Here is a 26775-nt window from a genome sequence, read left to right as displayed (position 1 = left end):
GTGCGTTTCCCGAAAGCATCGTTAGCCAACTATGGTCGCAAATTCCCTCGTTACCAATAGAGTTCAATGGACATTGCGATGACTGCGACCATAGTTGGCCAACGATGCTTTCGGGAAACGCACCCCAGATCGGCTCTTTCATATTCTGTATTATCGTGAACATGCATTTAATGTGTCATTGAAATTAAGAGCTAGGCTCTCGGGAGCGCGCGTAACCGTCACATGATCACATCCTTATGATTTTCCCGGCAAAAACGTCCCGAGTCCTTAACATAAAAATCAGTCTGGCTTTCATAGACAACCTAAAAAAGTCAGGGAAGGTCTCGTTTTTTTATTTTATTTTTAAGTTTGATTACAAGCTGTTTACACACTAGCAATAATAATAATAATAATAAAAACGATGATTACATGAAAATTCTTACATATTCTTTAAAATAGTCTTGAGTGAACTGAAAATGTTTATAATACAGGCATTAGCTCTGGAATGTGTGGGAATGTGGAGAGGTTTGCGGGATGCTGCACTCCAGAGACATGTAAACAACTCCAAACACACTCAGGCCCAGAGAAACAGCTGGCACGCTTCGGGATTATTCCTGCTGCTTCTATAGCCCTGGATACCATCATCATCCCTCAGTGGGGTCTGGGAATGAAGCCAGAGTTCCCAAACCATGCCTCCTTCAAACTATTCAGATGGCATATTGTGAAAAATGACTCCGAAATAGAGGTTTCTTTGGCTGCTATATCTCATTTAAGCATGAATTCAGGAAAACCAACTTCGTGTGGTGCAACCTAGCGACCTTAAAGGCACTATATAAAGTATTTTGTTAACGTTTTTAAGCATGCAAACTTTCAAAAAAAATTGTATATCAAAGTATACCATAGTGTCTGAAAGCATTACACTGGTACCACAAGTACTTTCTCAACGATCTGATTTGCATGTCCTCGTCCTCCTCTCACCTGTTTGCATTTGTCTTCCGCTGCTTTCTTATCAGACTCGGCCTGTTCTGCCCGGTCGATGGCGTTCTCCTTATCCAGCTTCAGCATCTGCATCTTCTTCTTAATCGCCTCCATTTCTGCTGTTTTTGCTCTTGGAGTGTGTTACCCGAGAGAGAATGAAGAGGAAGCTGAGAGCTACTGGACAAAGAGAGAGAAACACAGCGCTTTTCCTCGTGAGATGAGAGCGGGGAGAGTCCACACTGAACTGAAACGCTGCTGCCGATGGTTTAAACCTGAGTTTGAGGAGACGAGACTCATTCCCTGGTGTCCTCCACCTCCCCTTCCTCAACACACACACACACACACACCCTCCTCAACCAAACCTTTTACCCACAGAAAAGTCAGCAGATTCCCATATTAGGAGTGAGTAACCAATCTTCTACTAGAGGCAAGATGTGTATAAGAGTGTTTGCTGGCTCCTCATGCTTCATTAAACAAGGCAAACTCACTCTACTTTTTTAAAACAAACTCATCAATGTACGTTTCAAACGAGTTTCTCAGTCTTATCAAAATATAGTCACTCCTCTGCTTCTTTTTTTTCAGCTGACATCATCAGTCCTTTTTATTTTTCAGTTAACATTCTGATATTTAACACCCATGATTTAATCAATATGATAAAAAAATGTAATTTAATTCAATCACACTAAAATAAATAAAGCCTTTTTTTTTTAAATAGATTACGCATTTCAATTGTATATAGTAAAATTCCATCAAATTGAATTGAATGATCTTTACATATTATTCATATTTTGCATTAAGAATTTTAATTAAAGATTGTGTTTAAAGGAATGAGTCAATTGACCATTTCAGTTTATGTGATTCGTATTCATAAATTTATTCATGTATTTATGACTACGAAATGTTCCATTGTACCATCAAGATTTATACAGAAATGTTTTATTAAGCTCTAGTTTTCAAAATATGTTTTCAAAATATGAATAATATCTAAGGATTTTTCAATTCAATTTGATAGAATTTTACTATTAATTGAAATTAGAAAATAATTGACAACTTTTTTGAGTGTAGTCAGTAAATCTTAAATATCCTGTTTGCTGTTTCATTCATGTTGCACAGAAATCTCATAAAAAATCTGTGTGTGTGCGCGCATATATATGCACACACACACACAATTACATAAATAAATATGTAAATAATATACAATTTATTATTTATTTAATAGTAAATTATATATGTTATTAATAGCCTATATATTTATTTATATAATTTATGTAATAATAAACAAAAAAAATATATAAACAAAAACAATTTGCACAAAAATCTCATCTAAAACTTATGTGACGATTTTAATATGTAAAATGTCCGTGTGTGTGTGTGTATATACATACGTATATATATAAAATTCAAATGCATGAAAAAATTTAATGGAAAACTTTTTTGTCATCTTCATTGGAGTTTCCTGGTTGTTCTGATATAGTTTGATCCGCAGTCAGGCGTTTGCTTCAGCGTTAATAACAGGGTTGGTCAGAGACACGAGAGGCTGCTTATGGGAAAAAGGACAAAAATGGAAAAAGTGGAATTCTGAGCCAAGGAAAAGACTGAGATGGGAATGTTTGTGCAAAACAAAATAATTTGTTTCATGGGCTTTGAAATACTTATGTTTTCTATATATTCTGGATAATGAATTATTATGAATGTATCATTTGTCCCATGCAATTGCCGTTCAACACTCCGTTTAATGCTCACATAATCAAATAATTTAAGCTCAAATCAATATTCCATGTCTATTTATTTATTTATTTATTTATTTATTGACATGGTAAGTTGCCATTTAATACAAGACACATTCATCCCAGTCAGGGTTTATTTTGAAATAATGAATAACTGAATCTCTTAAGATTCACAATTACATTTATTTCTCTTGTCTCACTGTTCAGATTTAGAAAGACATGTCTGATTTTAAGCGCACAGAAGGGAACGCGTGTGGAAGATGATGTTCTCGAGATCCTCAGCTCCGACAGGTGAGGAGATGTAACAGCTGCCGAGTCTTAAAATACAGCCCATAATGAAACGATAACATTTTTAAAAGCCTAGCGCAACATGAAACACAACAACTGTGGTAATCCTGCAGGAATGAGTGACAGATCTGATACAAGAGTCCCATGAGAAACTCAGATAATGAAACATCTTATTGCTTAGAGGACCAGTAGCCCTGAATAAAAATAACTGTAAAGTTTGTTATGAAAAAAAATTATACTTTTATTATACAAGGCTGCATTAAATGGATCAAAAGTTACATTAAAGACATTTATAATGTTACAAAAGAGTCTATTTCAAATAAATGCTGTTCTTTTGAACTTTCTATTCATTTTCTTTTCTATTTTCTATTTCTATTCTATTCTAACTTTTCTATTCAGGTTTTCACAAAAATATGAAGCAGCACAACTTTTTATACATTGATAATAAAAAGAAATGTTTGCATATTAGATCTGCATATTAGAATGATTTCTGAAGGATCATGTGACACTGAAGACTGGAGTAATGATGATGAAAATTCAGCTTTGATCACAGGAATAAATTACATTTTACAATATATTCACATAGAAAACAGCTATTTTAAATTGTAATAATATTTTACCATTTTTACTGTATTTTTGATCAAATAAATGCAGCCTTGATGAGCAGAAAATACTTAAATCGTACCAACCACAAACCTTTCAATGATAGATGTGTTGAGTTTTAACTTTAACTTTATTGTCGTCCATGCAGCTTGAGGAAACTATATTGTATTGCATGCTGTTATTGTCAAATGACCACATGGCCAAAAGGTTTTCTTGATTTCAGAAGTTCACCTTTATTACTACAACTGACTTGCTATTATTACAAAAGATTTACAAAAGCATACACATTTACATTTAGTCATTTAGCGACATTGTCCAAAGCGACTTACAATTTAGGACTAAATTAAGCGAGTCATCATGAAGAGGCAAAAACAACGCAAGAAATGCTCAAAAAATGAGGTTCAGGCATTGTTCAGGGTAGCATAAGCCCGATAAGGGAGGATTAAAGGAAAAGGAAAGAATTGTTTTGTTTTTTGTTTTTTTAATGAGGTTAAGTGCTCATGGAAGAGATGAGTTTTGAGTCTTATGAATGTTGCCAGGGATTCTGCATTCCGGATGAGGGAGGGAGAGCATTCCACCAGCATGGAGCCGTGAAGGAGAATGTTCTGGAAAGTGATTTTGTGGCTCAAAATACACAAAAAATAAATCAAAATAAATCATTAGATTACACTCTCTTTCCTTCTTTTTTTTTAAACCTCAAAACCAATTCATTATCATACAGTGTACATAATACTTCATCTATTCCCCATAATTCTATAAACTTTGGCAGAGATTCCACCAGCTTGTAATATGCATACCCCACCCTCAATTGAGAAGCTACCAAACCTAAAAACATAGGCCTGATTGAGAGAGAGAGAGAGAGAGAGAGAGAGAGAGAGAGAGAGAGAGAGAGACTTTGACTTAAAGACTTCTCAACCAACTAGAATGAGAGCAATGGAATTAAAATAAAACAACAATAGTCTCAAGACATGAAATAGCATCTTAGAAATGCAAAAATACTTGTTTTAGAGAGAGAGAGAGAGAGAGAGAGAGTAGTTGTATCACTGAAAGGGAAAAGATCCTCCCACAGTAAGTGCATCCACTCTCCTCATCCCCTTTTATGGTAAAAACACCCAAAAAAGCATGTGGGCACCTTGGGAATAGACGGATTTGATACTGTGAGTCAAGAGCATAGCTGAGGTCCTGAGAATGAAGCCCGAGACCGACAGCAAACACTTCACGTCTGGAAACAGCGTCTACACTAGAAATACACAAGCTAAAACTGAAACTCAAAAAATAAAATAAAACCCAGAGACATATTTATAAAAAAAAAAAAAAAGGGTAATTGTAGTTAAAAAGCTAAAACTAAAACCATTAAAAACATTTTTGTTACTTGAAATAAAGTAAACTGAAATAACATAAAATATATAAAAATTAACTTTATTTATCAAGGAAGCACTTCTTGTTTTCATTTAGTGTAACTTGATGTACTAAAATAGCTCAAATTAAAACCCACAACAGATTTACTAAACTTCAAGTAAGATGAAAATGGAATATATATATATATATATATATATATATATATATATATATTATAAAAAAAAAAAATATATATATATATATAGGCTATATATATATATATATTATTTTTTTTAACTAGTGATAAAAACTAGTATCTCAGTAAAATAACAGGCAAAATCATAAATAAATAAAAAATTGTTTTATGTTATACTAGATTCAACTCTTTTTTAAGTCTATTTAAAATAATTTCTGTTGAAATGACTTGTACATCCAAGTTGATTGTACTTAAAATGTTAACATGCAGTGGACATACAGTGTGTTCAGCTGTTGCTTCTGTTCTGTTCATATAATATAAAACACACACCAGAATCATCAGCTCCATAGGTTATGACAGGTTCATCTGACACTTGAATCCAAATGAACTCTCCATTTAAGCTGTAAACTCGACCAGCGCTGTTAGTTGAGCTGCAAGAACTCAAATACAAGTAGTAGATGTGTTTCTGTAACAGCTCCTTATTATATCTCTGAGCTCACGAGCTTCCAGCGGTCCCGGAGGAGCCTCGGATCCGTCCACATCCTTCATTCACAGTCACGTTTAAAGTTCAAGGGTGTTTGTGCTTCTCCGGCTGTGGAACAACTTATGACTGGCTGTCCATTTATGCAGTATTAATAACATATTCAGAATGCAAGACTCATTTATTCTGGACTCGATGTTCATTAGGAAGATAATTTCTAGCTTTAAGTTTGAAAAATATACCGAAAATACAGGCAGAATATGTGAAACTACACTACTGTTCAAAAGTTTGGGGTCAGTGAGAATCTTTTAAAGAAATAAAGAGTTTTATTGAGCAAGAATGCATTTAATTCGTCAATAAATGCATTCATAAGATTGTATTTCTGCTTCTAAGAATCCTGAAAAAGGTATCAAGGTTTCCACAAAAATATGAAGCAGCATATGAACTGTTTTCAACATTGATAATAATCATAAATGTTGATCTTGAGCATCAAATCATCATATTAGAGTGATTTCTGAAGGATCATGTGACTCTGAAGACTGGAGTAATGATGCTGAAAATTCAGCTTTGATCACAGGAATAAATTACACTTTACTATATATTCACATAGAAAACTGTTATTTTAAATTGCAATAATATCTCATAATATTAGTGAATTTATTGTATTTTTGATCAAATAAATGCAGCCTCGATAAGCAGAAGAGACTTCTTTTGAAGCTTCTTTTCAAACCCCAAACTTATGACTGAAAAGCTCTTTTCATCATTTCCCCTCTGACAAAAATATAAAATGCATGATCATCATAGTTTCCACCAATATATTGTTAATTTGGTACTGGCATAAAAAAAAGACTTAGATTTAGAACATAAAACTATAAATTTATGATGATTTTACAACTGCAGTAACTCCAGTGTTTTGGCAGACTCTTTGGTTACCAAGGTCTTTTTTTTTTTTTTTTGCGAGTTTCTAATAGCAGAAGAGTAAAGCATTATAAATCCAGCTGTTTTATGAGGATCATAATGAGTTTGAGACCTCGGGGACGTGAAATCTCTCCAGGAACACCTGCATCCTGCATTCTTCCGTCTGCTATAGATGATTTAGAGAGATCATGACCTTAACGTGTTTATAGCCCTTTTAAGGGGTTTTGAGTTAGCAGAGGTCGGCGTGAGCATTGTGATCCTGCCGTAGACCGTGAGTCACTCCTTCAGAACGCCACACGAGCTCATATTACATGAGCTGGACGTGTAAGATATGATAGTAATGCTGCTGATGTCTTCAGCCAAACACATCCGACCTCAGAGGACTTTGGACACACTGCAGAAAGAGATGAATGTATTTCACAATACCAGTATGAGACTGAGACATTATCATGATTAAATGAAGCTACTGTGCAGGTTTAACCCCTAAAGACACATTTTCGGGGCACCTGACTATCATGTATTTCTTTTTGTTTATCATTTTAAAGAGGAGAACTTTATAAGAGGTCATATTATGCTTGATGTTGTTTTTGTGCTCTACTAGAACAGGTTTTCCTGATTGAATGTTGATTATTTTCCTCATATTCTCCATTGTTGCGGCTCCTCTCTTCCCAGTCTGTCAGTAACGCTCTGTTTAGTTCCTGTCTCTATGAAGCCCCTCCTTCTGAAAAGCACACTGTGCTCTGATTGGTCGGCTGGAGCAGTGTGTTGTGATTGGTCAAGCACTTTGAGTGTGTTTGGGAAATGTCCTTAATCCAATAGTTTCTCTAGAAAGTTTAACTTGGATGTTTTAAACTTACACTGAAAAAAAATATTTTTGCTGCTTGTTCAAATTGCGTAATTAAAATGAGCTTAAGCAACATTGCTATACATTTTGTCCTAACTTAATTTGATTGTGTTCAATCTGCTTAAATATATGTAAATTTTAAGTTTACTTAATCTGTTTGTGTTGGATTACATGAATGATTTGTGTTGCATTAACTGAAACTGGCCGGTGCTTGTTAGTTCCCAGCATGCTTTGCATATGGTTGAATTAAGAGAGAATAAATGTTAAAATTAAGTGTTATTTTATGTTTTTTTGAGAAAATGAGAAAAGGGGAAGTAGTGTGATGTGTAATTGTGTTTAATGTTCAATTACATTGGAATTATTAGAACCATTTAAATTACAGTGGATTACCATTGTGGAGAAGAGTGGAGCATTTTGTCAGTCTGTGGACTTATTTATATACATTTATCTGTGATGCCTGAAGGAGTATGATAATATTAGCATTTAAGATTAAGAAGAAAGGGGTAGTAAGTTTTAGCTCAAAATACCCCACAGATATTTGTATATAGCATGTTAAAGTTGTCACTTTTTGAGGGTGAGCAAAAAAGCACCGTTGTTTGTCTGTCCCTTTAAATGCAAATGAGCTGCTGCTCCCGGCACAGGGGGCGGAGCTTCAAGAGCTCGTGTCCTTTTACCTCACACACACATGCACTGAAAATGTCAAAAACGTTTAGCCTTTTATGTTCAAACCGCAGTCAGAAAGATGGAGAGACTCAAGAAGACGAGACAACATGTAGACAACATTTCTGAATGGTTAGTTGATGAATTTATGAAGCTTATGTGTAGTTATCTTCTAGTCACTGATTAGCATATTCTGCCTTGATAATCTATAAATCGTGTTCAGGGGGTGGGGTTTATGTAAATTTTAGGGTTGGTGATGTCACTAACCCGGGAGGAATGTCGTGTAGTCTAAAATGATTTTTTGGTGAAGTAAATACTACTGAAAAAAAACAATGTAATTTACATGAAAAAGTTAGTTCAGGCAAGAATTAAAAAAACGAAGTAAATTCCATATCAGTACTTAATTCAAGCGAGTAGAAATGAAAGCGTAAATATCAACTCAATAAAATTAAGTAAAAATTACTCAGCTTTTCTGATACTGGGGTTCCCATCATGCACTGGACCTTGAATAATTAATGAGGTTAATTTTTCACTGGTTTCCAGCTGTATTTACACTGTTTTATCATTGCTTTTGTTGTCAGGATTAGTAACTTGCCATTTTGTGACATTTCGAGTAAATTTTCTGCTCAAAATGACACATTCAAACACAAAAACGATCCATCAAATGTTACCGTCATTGTGTATTGTCTACCAAGTATTGAGGTCTTTGCATTCACATGACGCTTAACATCTGACATGCTGTAGTATAAATTACTTAGATAATCTAAGTAAAGCACATACTATAAATGACTGGTATAATTCAATATTATTGTTTGAGTGAAATGTTATGCAAAGGAAATTTCAACTAAATCAATATTATTAATCAACCTTTTACTAGCCAAGTTAAAATTACTTATTTTCTGTGTTACTTTCACTTAACTAGGTTAAGTAAAGTTTACTTAATTCCATATTCCAAGTAAATTTAACTTAAAGATTTCTAATTAAAGCTACTGATGAATATGTTTAGGTTTTTACTTGGCAAATCTTTGTAAATTTACTAGCATTTTCTGAGTGAAAAAAGTTGCCTAGCTTTTTTCAAGTAAATCCTACTCCAAATTTTTTTCAGTGTACCAGCCGTTTGTTGTAGTCCTTAAAAAGCGATTTCTTTAAAAGAAAATATCTCCCTTTGCTTTGAAATATGAGTGTCGTAACTTTGCAGATGTTGTTTATGCTCAAACAGCAACATTACACACTAACTAAAGTTAGAAAGTGAAATCATAATCAACCACCCCTTTAATATGTGCTACTGCTAGCAAGTTGATACCTATAGTCTATCAATTCAATTGTGTGTCACTAAAATAAATGAAATCTTAATGGCTGAATGAATATATAAATATGAAAACCTGAATCATGTCAGGGAGCCTTTAAAAATTCACTCTGAGACTACTTAAATGGGTCGCTTAAAATGTCGAAGTTATGTTTGTTTAACGTAACCCAGTTATGTGGAACCTGTTGACATAAAAAAGGTAATTAAAGCCAACATATCATTTTTTGAGTGTACAAATTACATTTTGTCTACATCTAACATTCCACATAACAAGGTATAGCCATTTAAATTGCTGATAGATTAAAAATACAGAAAAAAAGATGTCAACATGAAATCAAAATTCACCCTATATTTACTTTCTTAATACATTATTTTCCAGGTTTTATTGCGGTTAATGTTTCAAAACGGAAACCCAGATCGTTTTGATTATCTTCTTTTCAAATAATGTACCAGGGAAATGGAGATAAAATAGAGTTTCAGTCTGGACTGCCATTGTCATAAAACAATCTCCAAACTGAAACAGGAAAAACTAAATGACATTCCAGAATTCCAGCAGCTCAGAGTCACATTTCATCATATTCCACATATTATAACGGCATAAACATAAGTTAGTAGTACTTTATTGTTCAGCCTTAGCTGAAAACTGGTCTTTGGCCTCGCCATACAATCACAAAACAATTAACAATACACAACATCCATCTAACAATACACAACATCCACAATATCAACATTTAAAATATTCACATTTCCTACCCCTTATTCAAAAGACTTATTGCATTTGGTACAAAAGTTTGTTTATATATTGCTTTAATCACTTTTGGTGTTCTGTAACGATGACGTGATTGTAATAATTCAAAAACATGACTCAAGGGGTGTGTTGTGTCTCTTGTTATAGCCAAAGCTTTTCTCTGACAGCAATTTGATATAATGTGCGACTGACATTTGCTTAGATCCTATAATTTTTATTTGACTTTATTCACAGATGTAACTCGTCCAAACCACACAGTTATATTAAAACACTCTCAATTAAACTTATATAAACTCTTTTGCAGAACAACCTGACTTACCGAAAATTCTCTCAATTTCCTCAAGAATAGCCTTTGATTTGCTTTCTTACAAATAAGATTCACATTATCAGAGAAATTCAAATACAGTCAATCATGGTTCCCAAATACTTAAAAGTCTTCTGGCATTCTGTCATCAATAACATATTGGCCAATAGTTTAAAAACGCTGATCATATAGTGCATTAGTTCACACTGTTAAAGGAACAGTTCATGCATGATCAACTTTTACTTTTTATTTTTAATGGAAAAGCCTCCGCAAACTTTTCCTTTGTGCTCCAGAAAAAGAGTATTAATGTTCTGAAACAACTTAAGGGTCAGTAAATGATGACAGCACCTTCATCTTTCCCTTTAAAAGTCAGATTTAATTATAGTTTAATATTTTGTGATATGATGGAATTTAGTAATGCAATATACAAATGTTTAAAGACACATAATGGGCGGTGTTACTATAGTATCATTGAGATACTAAAACTATACTCGTTTTTATTAATATTTTGAATTAGTCTTCTGCTGTCATTTTCATTTTATGAACCTAATGTTTAAATTAATAGAGTTTGATTATCAGTGAATTAACAAAAACGTATATTCAATTCATAGAGTTGACATGTAAAAAAAAAAAAAAAACAGATTTCATGCATTATGGTAAAAATGTACAGCCCATAGTTAGCTTTTCCTAAATCAGAGGTCAAAAGTCATATTCTTGGTAACCCTGGTGAGGAATGATTCGTCATTGCTGATTGACAGCTGCCCTCTAGCGGTGAGATCTGGAATCACACACTCTTCACTCTCAGTTCAAAACCTCAGGCATCACAGAAGAGGAGTGCTTTATCTTGTCAGCAGGGGGCGTTATAGTACATAAAGAAATTCTGAAATAGTATTTGACTTATTGGGTCTTATTTGCTTATAATGTTTGAATCTGAATGATTATCATATTCATATCCCATGATGATACTTCAAGGCACATTATCTGCAGCTTCAGGAAACACAGACAGACCCGATGATGCACTACAGCCTCTTTTGAGATTTTTATGAAAACTAACAGATTTCAACTCTTTTTTAAAAATGTTTGTTATATAAGATCACATTAAAACAACATTCATCTTTCCTAGTTTTGCAGAGATTACAAAAGTCTCTCAGTTGTCGTATCATTTTCAGCATATAGCCAACAATTTTCCCGGTCATAAAGTTTTTGCAAAGGTTAATGTACCGGAATGTGAACACTGGGTTCCCTCTGTGTTCTTAAAGCTGTTATGATTATGTTTGATCAGTGAAAGATGACACTGAGTCTCTGCGGGTTACAGAGACGTTTGATTTAAGGGATTCTCTGGTGAGACCGGATGGAAACCCAGTGAGCCTGTTTAGTGAAGGACCTCCTGTTAATATAAACATCTAAACATATAAACATAATCATTACTGTAAGAAAAAAGAAAATATTTTTCAAAGTTGTACGTTAAAGATAATTGGAGGATGTTTTACAAGAAGAAACTTTAAAATTTCATGTTTATTTTAGCGTGTTACTTAGTGTTCCTGAGTAATTAATTGTGAAATTTACTAGCAATTTCTGAGCGATTTTCCCCCCAGATTTCACATATTGCATTTTGTGGTGCATTTTGAATGTCAGTTGGATTTAACAGCATTAGATAGAAAGATAGAAATGCATATATGATGCAAAATATATCATTTATTGTAAATACAAATAGCACAAACACCCTTTACAGGAAAGGTTTGAAGTGATAAAACAATACCTGTGTGTTCTTGAATCACTTTTATACAACTCTTTATGGTTCTATATAATGAGAAAGGTCTTAATATTTTCATGTTTAAAGGGTTATTTCAGTTTTTCTAGTGATGAAGTGTTTGCGAGCTGTTTAATTCATCAAATTTAATTAAGATTATCAATGAATTCAAACAGAATTAATTAACTGAAACTAAATCCCATGATGGGAATCCCTAAAATGTTCTATTTATTACCATAAATGTGGTAATATTCAGCTTTTATCATACAATTGACAGCTGCATAAACCGAATGAGGACTGAAGATCACAGAGAGAAAAAGAATCACAAATGAGATCTCTTTAATTTCTCAATCGTTCCTCCCAAATAACAATGAGATTATAAAGATCTTCTTCTTCTCAGAGATAAAGACCCTAGTAAAAAAGAGCATCATGCTAAATGAGAATATTATAATCAGCAAAACAAACAATAAATTAAAAAACTTCAATAGGCTATTGCTTCAGTTTTGACCCCATTATATAGACCAATAATTTTATATTATACACCAAAGATTCTTTGCCAACAAATCCCAAATGAATGCTAACTGGATCAACTGAAATAGCATTAGGCCTACTTTATGCTTTGACAAGTGAAATAAAGAAAACAAACTGCTGAAATCAGATCAAATTATGTCTTAATTAAGTTTTTTTCTGCTCAACAATAAAGAATTCAACTGATGCAGAAAATTCAGATATAAACAATACAATCAGATATAATATAACCAGTTCAATAATTAATTAGTCTACTAGGCTAGCTACTTCATATAAAGTCATAAATATAAAATATATATTATGTAGGCTAATGGAAATATATATAAAACCATCCTTTTTAAAATATTTAGGCCCTATCACAACAACAAAAAAGTGAGACGAGGGAAAGTGTATAAGGGTAAGTGTAAAAGAAGCTTTTGTAGAACTATTTTAGCGATTAGCATCACAACATTTGAATCTTCAGGCTAAACACAAAGACTGTTGTTTACGTTACGCTTGTGATTGACAGCTGGTCGAATGTAAATCGCACGCATTTGATTTGCTAATAGAGCCCTACTTGAGAATGTTGACCACGCCCCCCTCACTTTCACCCAATTGCTGAAGCGCACGAGAAAACACGCATTGTGTTATAAATGCCGTGAGCAGCAGCAGGTTCACAGTTAAATAACACGCGGACGACCCGTTGGCTCTTTATATTGGGATCATTGACTGAACATTATTTATATATACTGTACTGTAAAATTGAAATTATTTTATTTGTTCTGTACTATGGGAAAAGAAAGTTTATGGCTGCTGGTAATCGGATTTTCTCTTATTGCAAGCGAACCAATTTTCAACTCTACTGAAGAAGTATTTACTAGTAAGTTTTTCACTTTCAAAATAACGTAGATACTAATCAGTTCACATTTGTATTGTACATTTGTGCAAAACAATGAATGTTTTTTGTAAGATATGCAGAAAATCAGATTCACAGACTCACACACATACATTCACACAGACAGACACGCGCGCGCGCGCGCACACACACACACACACACACATAAGACACGCGCACACAGAGACTCGCTCACATACATTCACGCACACACACATGTCTGGTTCACTATCTTTGTGGGGACTCTCCATAGACTTAATGGTTTTTATACTGTACAAACTGTATATTCTATCTCCTTACACTAACCCGACCCCTAAACCTACCCATCACAGAAAAACGCTTTCTGCATTTTTACATTTCCAAAAAAACTCATTCTGTATGATTTATAAGCTTGTTTACCCATGGGGTCCTCGATTTAGGTCCCCACTGTGACACGAGTCCCCATGAGTCTGTGTGCATTCAGGTTGAAGTCCCCACCGGGATAGAAAAACATGAACACACACAGACACACAAACACGCACATTCTCTCTCTCTCTCTCACACACACACACAGACTCTCACACATACATTAACACACATACACACACACATGCACACAGACAGACACACACGCACATTCTCTCTCTCACACACACACACACACAGACCAGCACACACGCACATACTCACACACATACATTCACACACACATACACACTTATTGTTTTTGCAATAATAATGCGTTGCAAATAACTGTAATTAAATAAACCTTAATCTTAAACATTTGGAACAGGTGCATGTGCATGTGCATGTATGTGGAAGTGATTAAAGCACAGGTCCAGGATCAGTGTGGTTCTGCTCGACTTACTCTGGCCATTGCATATACCCTGATCCTGGATCAGCAAGTACAGTTTTATTTGATTTCCACAATACACATTGTTCTTAAGCAGCTGTACAGAGAATAAAGGCTTACAAGCCCCAGTAATCACAGCAAAGCCAAAAGCTGTGAGGAAAAAAGAAACTGTTTCTGTAGGATGAGAAAAAAAGAAGAAAAAAAACTTGGGAGAGACCCATTCTCCTCTGCCTTTCACATATATAATGCCACAATATAAGCCAAAATAACCTACAAAACATTTGAGGCACATGCTAAAGATGATAAATGTGTGTGTGATGTTAGTTTCAGGGAACTCCACTGATCAGACAGTGGACTACAGCGACATCGAGTCCAAGTTCTCCATCAGGAGTGCAGAATTCCCTGACGAGGATCTTTGCTATCTTGTCCCAGGACAACAGGAATCTGTTTCGGACTGCAACTTCAAAAATGACTCCCAAACCTTCCTTATTATCCATGGATGGTCGGTGAGTCGCGGATGCCTTTTTGTCAGACAGAAAACTCATGCAGATGGTGTCAGAATTTAAGACCAAAATGTCCTTTTTACTTCTTTTTCCCCTATGAATTCCATGAATAATCACACACACACACACACACACACACACACACACACACACACGTCTGTTGAATGTAGGTTGCAGGTCTGTTTGAGAGCTGGGTCTATAAGCTTGTGACGGCTCTGTTTGATCGTGAACCCAGTGCTAATGTCATCGTTGTGGACTGGTTGGATCGGGCCAACAAACACTACCCCACATCAGCAGAGAACACTGGACTGGTGGGCGCAGACGTGGCCCGGTTCATCGACTGGCTGGAGGTATGCAGAGAAACACGTGGTTAATATTGTTGCTGTAGCATTTCTGTAAGGACAGTCATCTATCTATCTATCTATCTATCTATCTATCTATCTATCTATCTATCTATCTATCTATCTATCTATCTATCTATGTCTATCTATCTATCTGTCTGTCTGTCTGTCTGTCTGTCTATCTATCTATCTATCTATCTATCTATCTATCTATCTATCTATCTGTCTCTGTCTATCTATCTATCTCTATCTCTATCTATCTGTCTGTGACTAAAATTACAAATTTGAAATAAATAAAAATTAAGAATTAACTAAAACAAAACTAAAACAGAAATGAAAAATAAAATAAACCTAAATAGGAATATAAAAAAAAAGTAATAAAAATTTCGATAAATTAGTGAAAATTAAACTAAAATTAAAACTATATATAATATGGTTTTAATACTATATATAATATAGGAATAAATATACAAATATAAGCTTATTCAAAATATTAATAAAAACTCTACATTTATAAAATACATAAATAATACTAAAAATAACTGATCCCCTAAATTATCATTGCAATGCAGAAAATATTGATAATCCTAAAAGGCTTTTTTTATTTTTCTCTTCTTTTTTTTTTTTAATGGAATATTGCAGTGTTTATTAAAATCGATTTCACTCGGATATACTGTACGTCACAACAGTGAAACAAAGACGATTGCAACTTCCGCATGTCGATTTTTGAGCAAACTAATAATAAAAAAAAAAAATCATTTTATGACCCAGACATGTTGCTCACAGGCTTCATGAGATTAAATGTGAGTGTGTGTGTGTGTAAAGGAGCTGGACTATCCGCTGGAAAAAGTGCATCTTCTCGGCTACAGTCTCGGTGCACATGTGGCAGGAGTCGCAGGAAACCTCACCAACAACAAAGTCAACAGAATTACAGGTGGGAAGCCCTTCATTTAATAGAGAGCCTAAGTCCCTCCCCTTCCGGTCGACCACCATGGGACCTTACTTCGGAAAAATATTGTATGGTAGTCAATGGCGCGAGACAACAAATATTTTGATCTCGTTTGAATTGTGCCATTTTTTCTGTCATTTTTTCTATAGTCTTACGTTATAATCGTAACGTTACGCCGTCATGCCTGAGTGTTTTGTACCAGACTGCACACATACGAGCAACGGATCTTGTGAAGTAGCCTACGTAGTGCGAGACGAGAGATGTAGTTCATTGAGCGATTTTCACATAAAACTAAATGTTACTCTTCTGTTTTATGACAAACTGCGACTTTCTTGACTTTCATAATTATATTTTAAATTGACAAACATCATATGTGTAATTCAGGGCACAGTTCAGACGGAATAAAAAGATAAGTTGTCTCTCGCCATTGACTACCATACATATTTTTTCCGAAGTAAGGTCCCATGAGCCGGAAGCGGAGGGGCGGGACTTAGGCTCTCTATAGTGCTTATTACACGGCTCGGTGGAATACTTGATTCTGATTGGTCAATCGCGCCATCCAACAGTATGTAATGCATTTGGTGAGCTAATAAAATATTAAAACTCAGTCAAATCAATATTGTGTGTACAGTTATTTAATTATGCCATCCAGTAGTGTGGACTCACTCTCTCTTGTTTTATTCAAACGCAGCGGCGGCCATTTTGTGACTATTGTTTTGTACACTGTTGGATTATAAGATAAAAACAGGTATGATTGTAAAACTGTTTAATCTGAAATCAATATCTCTTAAAAACTAAAACAGGGTCCTCATCACCCTGTCAGGGTTTATTCTGAGATAACAACCAGCTGGATGTACATTATCCCTTACATCTGCTCTTTTTCTGTCCCAGAAGGAACTTTGTCAGATGTTTGTAATGTATCTCATATGAGTCCTAATAACTAAATAAAGTGTAGAGTTTGTTGCTGTTTTCTCATGGTTTTGCAGGTCTCGACCCAGCGGGCCCCAGCTTTGAGAACGCAGAGAGTCTGAGGCGTCTGTCACCGGATGACGCCTCGTTCGTGGACGTCCTGCACACGAACACCAGAGGCTCACCGGACCTCAGCATCGGCATCCAGAGACCCGTGGGTCACGTGGACATCTACCCCAACGGCGGCACTTTCCAGCCCGGCTGCACCATTCAGCACACCATGAAGCTCATCGCCACCTACGGCATATACAGTACGCACTGTTCACTTAGTGCTATTGCTGTGCTATTATACAGTAGTCAACATTTCAAGTGGACCAAAAAAAAATTGTCTTAAGACAAGAACGGGTATTGTTCAAAATTCATGTATTACTTTAATGAAAGGTTTTGATCCTCTCTAATTGAACTATTGTATCAATTAGAGCTGCACTATTAATTGTTAAAAGATCACAATTTTATTTCAAACACCCACGTGATCTTATTCCTAAATGACAATGACTTACGATGACAGCGAACATTCAGATCTGTGTTGACGCTGAGCCAGAGAGAGCAGTTGTCATTGTCATTGTCATGTATGAAACCGCTTCACAAACCACAGTGTTTTTGTGTTGCAGTAAATTACAATTTTCACAGAAGTACTGGGATAAAAGTTTATAGTTCGGGTATATGTCTATGGTAGCGATCAAAATAGAGTAAATCACGTTTTGAAAGTATTATGACGCTTCAAAAAATGATTGCGTCAATTGCATCGTTGCACCAGTAGGTGGCGACAAGTGAGTGTTGTTTGCATAGACTGTAAAAAAATATGGACGAAGCCCCTTCGCTCTCTTCCATTGGTGAGAAGTGAAGCCGCCAGTGTCCCGATATGGCGCTGACATCTTGGAACTTGAGTCTGCGCAGTAGCGATTTTGGGACCAGACCTGCGCAGTAGTGAGCAGGAAGTAAAGCCGCGAAATCAACGCTCCGCCCTCACTCTCGGTGTGAAATAATTAATTATAGAAATTTAGATATTTAATTTAAAGCTCCAATCTCCTCAGTCCTCCGAAGATCCCGAAAAAAAAGTCTGTTGGTCCTTCAGTGACTACTTCGCTCAGAGAACCTGTCAATCACAGCTGTCAATCATGACGTTACACCACCGTTTTTATAGCATCAAATAACTAACTAAAAACAAACTTATTTTAAAAACAAACACTTGAATTTACATCAGCGTGATAAAAACTACATGCTTGGTTGTTTGTCATTGAATCATTCATGTAAGAGATTCATTCAGAAATGCTTATTTATCATCCATTAATGAAACAAGTATTTATGAGTCATTGAATCATTCATTCAACCCGATTTTTTAAAAATAAAAAAAATAATTTATTATTTATTTTTAAACAGAATCCAGCAGTTAACATTTTGGACTTCTAGTAAATTACATGTTATGTTGTTTAGTTGTCTATTCAGAATCGTTATCTTTATTTTCATTAAAACAATCAAAAGCTCTAGTATCCATTAATATTTTGAATTAGCTTTTGTTTTTATATTTTCAGTTTTCATTTTAGTTTAGGTTTTGGTCATTTTGTTGTGTGCTGTCATTTCTATTAGCTTTTTTTTTTTTTTTTTTTTTTTTTTTATTAGCTTCAATTTATATATATTTCTTTTTTAGTCATTTTAGCTTTTCATCTAATATTTATATTTTATTTCAGCTTTGTTTAAATTACTGAAAATAATTTAATCGTTTTAGTTAACGTTAATAATTACAACACTGTTAGTAAAATACTAACTCTATTAAAATCAGTTTTATTTGTGTCATATATAATTTTTTTTTTTTTTTTTAGCTTTGATTTATATTTATTTAAGTTTTAGTCATAATTATTTCAGTTAACATTTCTTTTTATTTCAGCTTATTTCAGGCAACATATAACTTTTTCAACTAATATTTATATTTGATTTTATTTCATCTGTGTTTCAGTTACCAAATATGGCTTTTAATAGTTTTAGTTTTAACTGACAATAACAGCACTGTTGTTGTTAAAATGCTATTAAAATAAAAAAAATTATGTGCCTTTGTCATTTTATTGTTTAATATTTATTTAAAGCTTTATATATATATATATTTCTTTTTAGCCAACATTTCTAATTTTCTAATAAGTTTAAGTTTTTACATTTTATTTTATTTCATAACCGAAAATTATTTTTAATGGTTTTAGTGTTATTTAACAATAACAACACTGTTAGCAAAATGCTTACTCTATTAAAATCAATGCATATGTACAGTAAACATTAAGCCGTTAAGGACCATCAGCTTGTTTTTACTCTAAACATTTGACCTCTCACCTTCCCTTTGACCTCTGTCAGACATGGACCAGATTGTGAAGTGTTCCCACGAGCGCTCGATTCACCTGTTCATCGACTCGCTGGTGAACCGTGCGCACCAGAGCTGGGCGTTTCGCTGCGGCTCCAGAGACTCCTTCAACAAGGGTCTGTGTCTGAGCTGCCGCAAGAACCGCTGCAACAAACTCGGGTACAACGTCAACAAGATCCGCAGCAGCAGGAGCGCAAAGATGTACCTCAAGACCCGGGACATGATGCCGTATAAGGGTGAGCAACCAGAGCTATTACAAATCTACAAGCCAAAACTGATGGAAAATTGACATCTTGACCCTTTATTCAAATATTAGATATAGATTAGAAAATATAGATTTTGTAAGCATTTTGCATAGTTGTGCTTGTTTTATTTGTGATAATAACGCAATGAAACATGCCAAATTGTGCCAACATCATTTTTGGCCAGGCAAGAAATTATAAATGCATGCAAAAACAAAATATTAATAACTGATTATATTGTAGTCAATGTATGCTTTTTCCTGTGAGCTTTTTGTTTTTCAATGCATTTTTTTGCATAGTAAAAAGACACCTGTAGCTGTAGTTTGCCAAATAATTTTCTCAGATAAATACTTTAACCAAGTTTAGTGGTTTGTTCTAAAAAATATTCAAAAAAATATAACATATTTCTCATATTTTGAACGAAATGCATCACTGTACATCTAGATACCTCTCTATACAAGTACTAACCAGAGACAGCTGCACATAATGACATTTTTAAACTTGTGAAATGAGTTTTGTGATTTTTATATTCCTCTTTCTCTCTCTCTTGTTCTCTTGCAGTGTTTCATTACCAGATTAAGCTGCATCTTTTCAGTGACAAAAACATGACTTTGCTGGAGCAGCCAATGAAAGTGTCTCTGTTTGGGACGACCGATGAAAGGGATGACATCTTGGTCATTGTGTGAGTTACTTTATTAAAAAAAAATTTTTTTTTTAAATTTCTTCAGTAATTTTACTAATTCAGTGGCCCCGAAATTATCTGGACACTTACATCACACATAAAAATATCTGAAATGAAACAAGGTCAAGGTCAAATTTATTTATATAGCACCTTAAAACAACAAGAATGCTGACCAAGGTGCTGCACAACAGACATAACAAAATATCGTCATACAATAACATTTAAATACTGATAAAACATCAGAAAATAATAGATTTATTCTATCAAAACATCATCAAGCAATTAAAAAAACAATTAAAACTAAAAGTGCAATCGGATTAAGAATAAGCCTGAGAAAAATATGGCTTATTCTTAATCACGCCGCAGAAGTAGCAGTGCTTCGCCTTCTGAGAATATAGTTCCCAGTATGTATACGGTTAGAAGATGGCTGTGTCTCATGTGACCTTGTTATTCGTACACGCTGTGACTATACAAATCACAACATGTAAATAGGAAAATGTTGGTGTTACTTTGTCACTTATTGGGCGCAGTATGCTAGCTGGAGCCATTTACCTCCAGTCTTTGTGCTAAGCTAGGCTAGCGGTGGATGCGTCAGACAGAGTTTCGGCACGCACGGAGATGAGAAGGGTGTGTATGGACTTATCTAACTCTGGGGGATACGGTGAATAAGATAAAGTCCCAAAAAGTCAGCGTGTTCCTTTAAATACAAATACTAAAACCTTAAAATCAACTCTGAATTGAACCGGTAACCAATGAAGGGATGCTAACACAGGTGTGATATGTACCTTCTTATTTTGTCCCTTTCTTTTTTCTTTTTTTTTACAAAATATATAAGCAATTTTAAACAGGGTCACTGAGATATGAACATACTGTATGTCCTGTAATTTGCACCCAGGCCCAGCTTGACCAGCAACAGCACCGTCTCCTTCCTGGTGACGTCCGATAAAGACATCGGAGAGCTTCTGATGCTGAACATCCACTGGGAGAAGGACTCGTATCTCTACAGCTTCTTCAGCAGCAATCAGTTCACCATCCGCAGAATGAGGATTAAATCTGGAGAAACACAGTCCAAGTGAGTCATTTCAGGTTCAAATATTGTCATGTTCGGTTTGGATTTTTGTCCATGTTCTTGTTTTCAGGTCTTTTATTTTGAAGTTTAGTCATGGTCATGTTTCCTGGTTTGTCATGTGATTTCTGTAACAACTAATGCCGCATTCCAGGCAACCTGTAACCCGTACATCGATCTAGTACAAGTTCACGGGTGGGAAGTCACGGGTTTGACTGCCGTTCCAGTGCACTTTCATGGGAATAAGGTTGAAAAAAAAAAATATATATATATTTTTTTATATATATATATATATATATATATATATACACAGAGAATAATGACTAACAAGAAACTCCTGTGCACAATCAAACAATGAACCAATGAGAACACAGGACACATAACTAGACCAACCAATGAGAACATAACACATGAAACAAGAAGGCACATGACAGGATCACATGAGAGCAAGGGAATCACATGACAAACCAGGAAACATGGCCATGAATAAATGACTTCAAAATAAAAGACCTGAAAGCAAGAACATGAACAAAACTCAAAACCAAACGAGACACACACACACACACACACACACACACACACACACACACACACACACACACACACACATCCTGAATCAGCAAATCATCATATAAGAATGTTTTCTGAAGGATCATGTGACACTTCAGCTTTGATCACAGGAATAAATTACACTTTATCATGTATTCACATAGAAAAAAGCTATTTTAAATTGTAATAATATCTCACAATATTACTGTTTTTACTGTATTTTTAATCAAATAAATGCAGCATTGGTGAGCAAAAGTGATTTTAATAAGAGACTAAAACATTAAAAAAATCTTACCGACCACTTTTGAATAGTATATTGTAGTGGCCAAAAGTGATGTCCGGAGGGAATTTGTTTTTAATGACTTAATAAGTTTGATTAAACCATTAAAAAATTTGATTTGAATATTATTTTATTTGAAATATGAGGGAATAACAAACCACAAAACTTTTTTTTTGGTATTTATCTGACAAAATTATTTGCCAAAAAAAGCTACAGGATTTATTTTACTTGCTACAGAAAAGCAAAAATCTCACGCGAAAAAGCATACATTTACTACAACATAATCGGATATTAATATTTCGTTGGTCTCTCTTGTTTTTGCATGTGATCATACTTTCTTTGTTAGACAGCCTGGTCAAAAAATGATGTCGACACAATTTGGCATGTTTCAGTGCGTTATCACAAATAAAACAATTGACTCCAAGCACAACTACACAATATATGATTACAAAATCTTTAACACATTTTCAATATTATTACAATAAAGGATGATGATGTAATATCATAACTGCAAAACATACAGGGGGTTATAGTAGTGAAAGTAAGACAAAAACGTATTATTAATAAATGAAACAAAATAATTAAAGTTTTATCCCTTAAAACTCATCTTTGATCTCCAAAATGACATATTTAAACGTTTTTTTTTTCTTGGAAAAATATTTCTTAATGCCTTAAAATAGCTTGAATGTAACTCGACACCCTTGCCTCATTTAGTATGCGTGGTTCTATGAATATGCAAATGAGCCCCGCCTCCACTCATTCACTCAGCTCAGAGATCCACTGGTTGATGATCACTCGTTGATCTGATTGGTTACAAGGTAGTTTGTGACGTCAGAAACACCAGCGATTTCAAAGCGTGTTTTTGAGACTGTCTTTGGTTCATTGCAGTTTTAAGGAGGAAATACTCAGCAATGGAGTCGACTTATGAATTTACACATGGTTTGTCTTAAAGCATATTAAAAACACTTTGTCGTGATATGGTGAACTGACTTTGGTATAGACATATTTTCACCACAGGTGGTCTTTAAAGCAAAAAAAATCTTTTTTCTTTTGTTTTGAAGGGTAATATTCAGACCCAAAGATGGAGAGTTTGGTTCCCTCATTCAGGGTGGAGAGCCTGTTGTGTTTGTGAAGTCCAGTGAGACGCCGCAGAGCAGGAGAGAGGAGAGGTAAAGTCGACTTTACTTTCACTGAAAATTAGATATCAGGCCTTCATATATACTAAACTTTCTCTCTCTCTCTCTCTCCACTTATGGATTTTCAGGAAGCACAGACTGAAACATCACGGAAGCTTCTTCAAACAGGGCGTCAATGAAGCCACCGCAGTTATGAGAAAAGAACCAGCGTCACGTCATAATGAATCAACAGAGGTCATCATGACAGAAACCACCACAAATCTAAACATGACTTCATGAGGTCAACACAGAAAACTTAAAGGATTTATATTGTAGAATTCAGAAACTCTTGTTATTAGCGACACCGGTGGCCGTTACGTGAACTGCAGTCATCCACTTGTCGTAAAGTATAAGAGACTGAACGTGATTCAAACCCCTGATATATTTTCTTAGAAGTAAAAATAAGTTAGAAATACCTTTGCAGTGATGTACGAACATCCAGATGCCGTTGACGCTGCTGAGAGCGATGTTTAGATGAAGATGTAAATATGTGCTGTGCGTTTTCCTCTCAATAACAAAATAAACACACAACCAAAATTGACAGTGGTGAGAATAAAGAAGCAGTTAAAGGATTAATTCACTTCAGAACCCCCACGTCATCCAAGATGTTTGTCTTTCTTTCTTCAATCAAAAAGAAAATATTTCAGGATTTCTCTCCATAAAGTGACTTCAATGGGGTCCAATGGTTTGAAGGGCCAAATTGCAGCTTCAAAGTCTCTACACGATCCCAGCCGAGGAATAAGAGTCTTATCTAGACAAACCATCAGTCATAAAAACAAAACAAAAAAAACTTTTTAACCTCAAATGCTCGTCTTGCACCAGCTGGGATGCGCCACACATTACGTAATCATGTTGGAAAGGGCAATCGTAAGTATAATAGTAAAAAAAAAAAGTATAGACCTAGTGTTTACAAAGCAAACGTGCAAAGACTAAGTCAAATGCCATTTACAACAAAAAAAAAAAAGGTAAAACAACGATGTCGGACGATTTTAAAGTTGGAGGGGAAAATTATTATAGTTTTTCGCCCTCACTTCCCCCTACGTCACGCTTGACCTTTCCAACGTGATCATGTAATGCGTGGCGCATCACATCTAGTGCAAGACCAGCATTTATGGTTAAAACGTTTTATTTATTTTTATTTTTTAGAAAATGACAGATCGTTTTGCTAGATAAGACCCTTATTCCTCGGCTGGGACCTTCAACCCGTTGGACCCCATTGAAGTCACTATATGGAGAAAAATCCTGAAATGCTTTAATCCTTAATTTCAATTCGACTGAAGAAAGAAAGAAAGTAAATTATCAGGAAATTTTAATTCTGAAGTGAACTACTCCGTTAAAGAAAGCATCATATCGTAGCGATGTGGATACGTTTGCATCATTCCTGCGATTCACTGACATCATGAGACAGATGAGGTCATTCAAATTAAACTGTTATGATAGTTTGATTATGAAGTATTGAGACTATAGACTGTATAGATCTGGCCATGTGAGACTATTTTGAATTAATCATGACATATTGCCACTACAGTACAGAATGGCTCTTTCGGCATTATCTTGAACATTAATTTCATGTGTCATTGAAGTTAAGAGAATTTAACCGTCACATCCTTTTGATTTTTCCCGGCAAAAACGTCCCGAGTCCTTCATATAAAAATCTACAGGCTTTCTTTCATAGACAAACTAGGAAGTCGGGGAAGGTCTCGTTTTTTATGCTTCGTTACAAGCTGTTCACACATTGGCAATAAAAAGTGATTAATACATGAAAATTCTTACATATCGCCCCTTTAAAATGTTTCTTGATTTTATTTATGCTATTTGCACCAGATTTATCTGAAAGTTTTAATTTGATGATAGTGTAGGCTTGTGAATTTCACAAATCACATTTCATCCCAAAATCAAAAAAGAGAGAGAAAAAAAAAAATTGTATATAAAATTCCAAATGACTAATGCATTCAGAAATGTAACTTTACCCTCATTGATGATTCACATTACTCTGTTATAAAGTAATTTTTACTTTAACGTCATAAATGAAGGGCATAAAATAATGAGAATTAAGCATTAAAAAAAAATCCCAATGTTCCTAAAAATAGGTTTCAGTGCAAAGACAATTTCTTATTTCTTTCTTTTGATTTTGGGGAAAAATATGATCTTGTTCTTGACAGGTTTTGTGAGATTCACCCAAACATAGATGTTTAATTTTCAGCTTGTAGACATATTGTGTGTTAAAAACAAATATTTATCTTTAGAGGGCAGAACAGATTTTGTACACATAAAACAAATAAGTCAAGATAAAAATGAACTGAAGTGAAGGTCAAACACAAGGGTTGTATATTGACCTGTAATTATTGATAGCGGTTTATTCATATTCAACATCTGTAGTTTAACAATATTAAATGTGATCTCTACAGCTACCTAGCTTTGAAATCAAACAAAATGAAATCAATAGAATTTAACATTCCAGTCAGGTATATATTTTCTCATCAACAAATCAATGCAATTTGTATTTTGTTTTGTTTTGTTGTTTTTTTTGTTTTTTTTTTGCTGTATTTCAGGTCAATTACCTTTAGTTATTTTTATATTTTCCTTTTGTTTTGTTTCCTTTTTTGTTGTGCACAAACTGAAACGAAATGTCTGGGAATTTTAGTTACACATAGGTCAATACTTGTTCATTGGTCCAGGCTACTAACAAATGACTTGCTTAAAGCATCTTGTGTATTTATGTATGTCACGATCACGCCAGGCTCTCCTTCACTCACACACACCTGAACATGGACTACATTTCCCATCATCCTCCCTGGCATGCAATCACATGCGCATGTGTATGCAAAAGACTCAAAATTAGCAATAATGTCTATTCTCACCCTCAACAATCTGCAGTATTATTACATACCTGGTCATCGATTGTGTTCTTGCCAAAACCTATTAATAAACACCTTGTTTGAACTTTACCTTGTTTCCTGGTCATTTTAGTCTGAGTGTGTATGTGACAATTTAACATGCTTTAGGACTTCTGAAATGTCATTTCTCATCTCAAATGTCTCATTTTTCATGAGCTGAACGCAAAGATCTAAGACTTTTTCTATGTACACAAAAGGCCTATTTCTCTCAAATCTTGTCTAAATCTGTGTTCGTATGTCGACAAAAAACTATTGCGAAATGATGGCGTTTCCATTAACCGATGTTATGCGACTAAAACTTTTTTTTTTCCTCTCGCGATAAGTAAAATCATACCAAAAACCATGGCAATAGACGTTGGTAGGTTTATGTATATCTCAGCCACTGCACTGGCCATTATTAATAATCGAAGGAGATGCATGT

The 26775-nt window shown here is 34.6% G+C and overlaps 2 protein-coding genes across 3 annotated transcripts in view; one reads left to right on the top strand and one right to left on the bottom strand.

The window, feature by feature from the left end:
• tpm4b (tropomyosin 4b) overlaps positions 1 to 1475 on the bottom strand; it is a 26589-nt gene extending 25114 nt beyond the window's left edge. The window contains exon 1 of one of the 2 annotated variants that reach the window (XM_084121033.1): positions 958 to 1475. In XM_084121033.1, the coding sequence (XP_083977159.1) occupies positions 958 to 1071 (114 nt within the window). In that variant the 5' untranslated portion in view covers positions 1072 to 1475. The remainder of the gene's footprint in view (positions 1 to 957) is intronic. The other variant, XM_084121034.1, reaches the window with a different exon arrangement.
• An 11801-nt stretch (positions 1476 to 13276) lies between these two features.
• LOC311085976 (lipoprotein lipase) lies at positions 13277 to 25348 on the top strand. Its single transcript, XM_084118596.1, has 10 exons — positions 13277 to 13507; positions 14679 to 14860; positions 15028 to 15207; positions 16024 to 16132; positions 17134 to 17367; positions 19457 to 19699; positions 20267 to 20387; positions 21283 to 21459; positions 23344 to 23451; positions 23547 to 25348. The coding sequence occupies exons 1-10, from the start codon at positions 13417 to 13419 to the stop codon at positions 23695 to 23697; spliced, it is 1596 nt and encodes a 531-aa protein (XP_083974722.1). The 5' UTR covers positions 13277 to 13416; the 3' UTR covers positions 23698 to 25348.
• Positions 25349 to 26775: the final 1427 nt, after the last annotated feature.

This window comes from Abramis brama, assembly GCF_963993115.1.
Source record: "Abramis brama genome assembly, chromosome: 7".
In the NCBI taxonomy this organism is placed as follows: domain Eukaryota; kingdom Metazoa; phylum Chordata; class Actinopteri; order Cypriniformes; family Leuciscidae; genus Abramis; species Abramis brama.
This window is presented reverse-complemented; position numbering and strand designations above follow the sequence as displayed.